The sequence below is a fragment of the Temnothorax curvispinosus genome, unplaced genomic scaffold, assembly GCF_003070985.1.
Source record: "Temnothorax curvispinosus isolate PA1 unplaced genomic scaffold, ASM307098v1 QBEX01002383.1, whole genome shotgun sequence".
Classification (NCBI taxonomy): Eukaryota; Metazoa; Arthropoda; class Insecta; order Hymenoptera; family Formicidae; genus Temnothorax; species Temnothorax curvispinosus.
This window is the reverse complement of record NW_020212163.1, coordinates 1-3,309: the sequence shown is the minus strand read 5'-3', so window position 1 is coordinate 3,309 and position 3,309 is coordinate 1. Positions and strand designations below refer to the sequence as shown.

General features: G+C 31.7%; 1 protein-coding gene across 3 annotated transcripts; it reads right to left on the bottom strand.

Moving 5' to 3' along the window:
- Window positions 1–398: 398 nt before the first annotated feature.
- On the bottom strand, window positions 399–1,986 carry LOC112451574. 3 transcript variants are annotated; one of them, XM_025011234.1, is made up of 3 exons: window positions 1,841–1,986; window positions 918–1,149; window positions 399–685 (listed from the first exon to the last, which is right to left on the bottom strand). In XM_025011234.1, the coding sequence occupies exons 2-3, from the start codon at window positions 1,144–1,146 to the stop codon at window positions 414–416; spliced, it is 501 nt and encodes a 166-aa protein (XP_024867002.1). In that variant the 5' UTR covers window positions 1,147–1,149; window positions 1,841–1,986; the 3' UTR covers window positions 399–413. The 3 variants fall into 3 exon arrangements, with proteins under 3 accessions (XP_024867002.1, XP_024867000.1, XP_024867003.1); XM_025011232.1 differs by lacking the exon at window positions 1,841–1,986 and adding an exon at window positions 1,394–1,447; XM_025011235.1 differs by lacking the exon at window positions 1,841–1,986 and adding an exon at window positions 1,219–1,357.
- Between the last annotated feature and the right edge of the window lie 1,323 nt (window positions 1,987–3,309).

The following is a 3,309-nucleotide window of genomic DNA, read 5'->3' as shown; positions in this document are numbered from 1 at the left end:
CATTTTCTTTTGTAAAAAATTTCTTTTTCAGTGCTTGACACCTATAATTAAAGTATGCCAAAAGTTTAAATTAATGCGATTATTTTATTATCTCTAAAAAAATTGTTCAAAAAATCGCTTATTTTCGTGCTTTTACTTAGTTTTCCCCCCTTAACGCTAATAGCGCGCTCCGCGAACGCATATAATAACGACAAAAGGCGAAGGACGCTAATAAAAGGATTAAAACACTTGACGATCAATACAATATTGATATAGATATTTATACATTGATGTTTGTGACTTATGTTTATGACACTATTGCTGTGCTAAAGCTTATAGTTTTAATATAATATTATTATTATATTAATTACATTCTAATTATATAATTGCATTATTATACAATTATATATATACTATAATTATATTATATGCACTTATATATAAATAACACTCAAAATAAAGCTTGCACGCAAAGAATGAACTCGAACAGAGTAATCAAATTTACAAAACTTAATAGAACTCACCTCGTAACCGGAAATGCTATCCTTCTCACTTTTACTACCAATACCCAGAGCGTTCATACCGGCGATTATGGGTTTCCCACCGTTAGGATTGTCGGTGAATGCGGCTATGGATATGCCTTCCGCGAGTAATAAGCGCCAGATAGTGCTTGCATCTCGTACAAATACGGGGTCATCTTTCGCATCTGCAAATAAAATAGATCAAAAAGTGACAAAAAAACGATTGCCTCGCATGATTACAAAAGATATGCATTTCTTTTTGGCGTCGTTAGAAATTATTCTAAGACGAAAAATAGTCCTTGCGAATTCTTTTTTTATTTTTTCTAATCGTAACTTTTTTTATCATAAATCCGCGAACGGTGAATAAGATCGATATTAAAAGATACGTTATCGAACAATTGGTGACATTGCACTTACTCAAACAGTGGCAGGTCGGTTCGTCGGCTAAGAAATACGTGCACATGTGTTGTACCGCGTCTTCGTACCGGTCCTCAGGAATTTCCTGAATCGTAAATTTCATCGGTTTCCCATTCTTATCCGTCTTCTCGACCAATTTCCAAACTTTGGGTGGCTGATTCGACGGTCTGATACGCGGCATTTTATCTATCTTCTTCTGTAAATCTGCTCCGATGGGTTCAAGGCTCATCTTCTGCGTATAAAATCGTGTTAAATGATATTTTGTCCAAACGTTCTAAAAACGTAGACTTTTCAACATTACTATGCACTGATTTGTGCCCGTTGTTCACCAGACGACTACCGTCGATCGAATGGTCTGTTTATCAAATATAACATATTGTGCTGACTGAACGCTACTGAATAACGGATGTAACATGCTATCGCAATAATGAAAATATGTTATCATCTTTTCTGATGTCTATCTCATTTGTACATACGCGTTTTTTTTCTGCATTCGTCTTATCTGTTTTGTACATGTATTCTTAGCAGATAGTTTTAGTGCGATAGTTTTAGCTGCAATTTTATAACATTATTGTTGTTTAAAATGGTGCGAAATATGAGATAAACTAACATTTTAAGTGTGAATAATACAAATTAAAAGTTACCGTAATAGTAAAAAAATATAAAACAAACGCAATTTTATTTGCATCTTAAAAAATCTTATTTAAATATTACTTAATAACATTGTATATTTATTTAAGAAATATAATAAACTTCCAAATATAAATAATAATACTAATCTTGAGATTGTAATTAATAAATAGATAGTAAAATGATAAAGATATGCTGCACGAAATTGCAATATACTAACAATTTTAAAAAGTTTGCTTTTGTAATATTTTATATCATATAGTCGTACTATAATAAAGAATAGTAATACATACGTTTCTCGTGGAATAGTTAACTCGTATTAATCGAATGGCAAATACTTGATGGTGCTAGAACATTTATCTACTCGTTATCACAGCGTGCACGTGCAGTTCTCCACTCCTCTTCTTCAGATTAACATTATCGAGTATTTATGTAACATGTTTGGTACATATGTACGTATAATGTGCTGCTAATTTTGTAATATAAAATTACAAGCTTAATACTTAGTCACGCTATTACAACATACGCGATAATTTCTATAATTGAAGCAACCTATTTCTAAAATTTTTGAGAAGAAGGTAGAAAAAAATATGCCTTAGAATTGTGTTAAATAGTTTGCCGGAAAGATAAAACAATTTTAACTTTTCTGCTCCCATTTTTCTTTTTTTTCCTGTTATTCGTATCGAATATATATAATATACATTTTAAATTAATTTTTATATCTCTTATTCCCATGTTTTAGTATTAAAAATACTTTTTTTACTTCTTTATTGTTTTATTGGAATTTTTGGGGGAATTTGGTAAAATGACTCATGGCAAGATATATTAATCTATCTAAGACAAATTATCACAACACAATACATTTTATATGAAATTAATTTGCTAATTATTTGCTATTTTTTGCTTTTAAAAGTAATTCTTTTGCTCCAGCTATTAAAAATTTAAGTTACAAAGGGCTGGATAGCTTAATCTTAAGACCTTTTTAATAGCTGAAGCAAAAGAATTATTTTTAAAAACAAAAATAGCAAATAATTAGCAAATTAATTCCATATAAAATTTCTTGTGTTTTGATAATTTGGCTTAGTTGTCATGGCAAATATATTTCACAAAACGCAAAAAAAAGCTATGATTTCTACACGAGCAAACGATACTACGTTGAAGGACATTGCCGCTGTATAGAAGACCTCAAAACGGCCTCAAAATCTTTAATACAACGTGTATTAAAGAATTTTGAGATGATAGGCCATGTAAAGTCACTACCCAAGAGCGATTGACCAAAATTTACGACTGCTGTGCGTGAGAACCGCCAAATTGTTCATCTTTTCAAACAAATATACTTCTACGAAAATCCAAGCCGAATTTTCAAGTTTTATAACAAAAATTTATCATTTGATTCTGTAAAGCAACACTTAAGAGATGTCGATTTATTTGAAGGACGGCCCGTTACATAAAAAGTCATTAATTTAAAAAAAATGAGAAAAGATTTGAATTTGCAATAGTTCACAGACATTGGACCATCAATGAATGGAAAGGGATTATCTGTAGTGTAGGAGATTTGGGGCCGTAGGGCCAGTATTGATGAGGGATCGGAGAAATTAGCGTAGTAGTGGAGCAGTCGTGGGTTAGCAGCCTAAGTGCTAGGCTTGTGAGCGAAGGATCCCGAGTTCAAGTCCCGGTAGCTCCGTTAATTTTTCTCTGCGCTTACAGTAGTGATAAATCCGAGTTTCTGTTGTTTGGAATCAATGAAATAAGATATATTCGA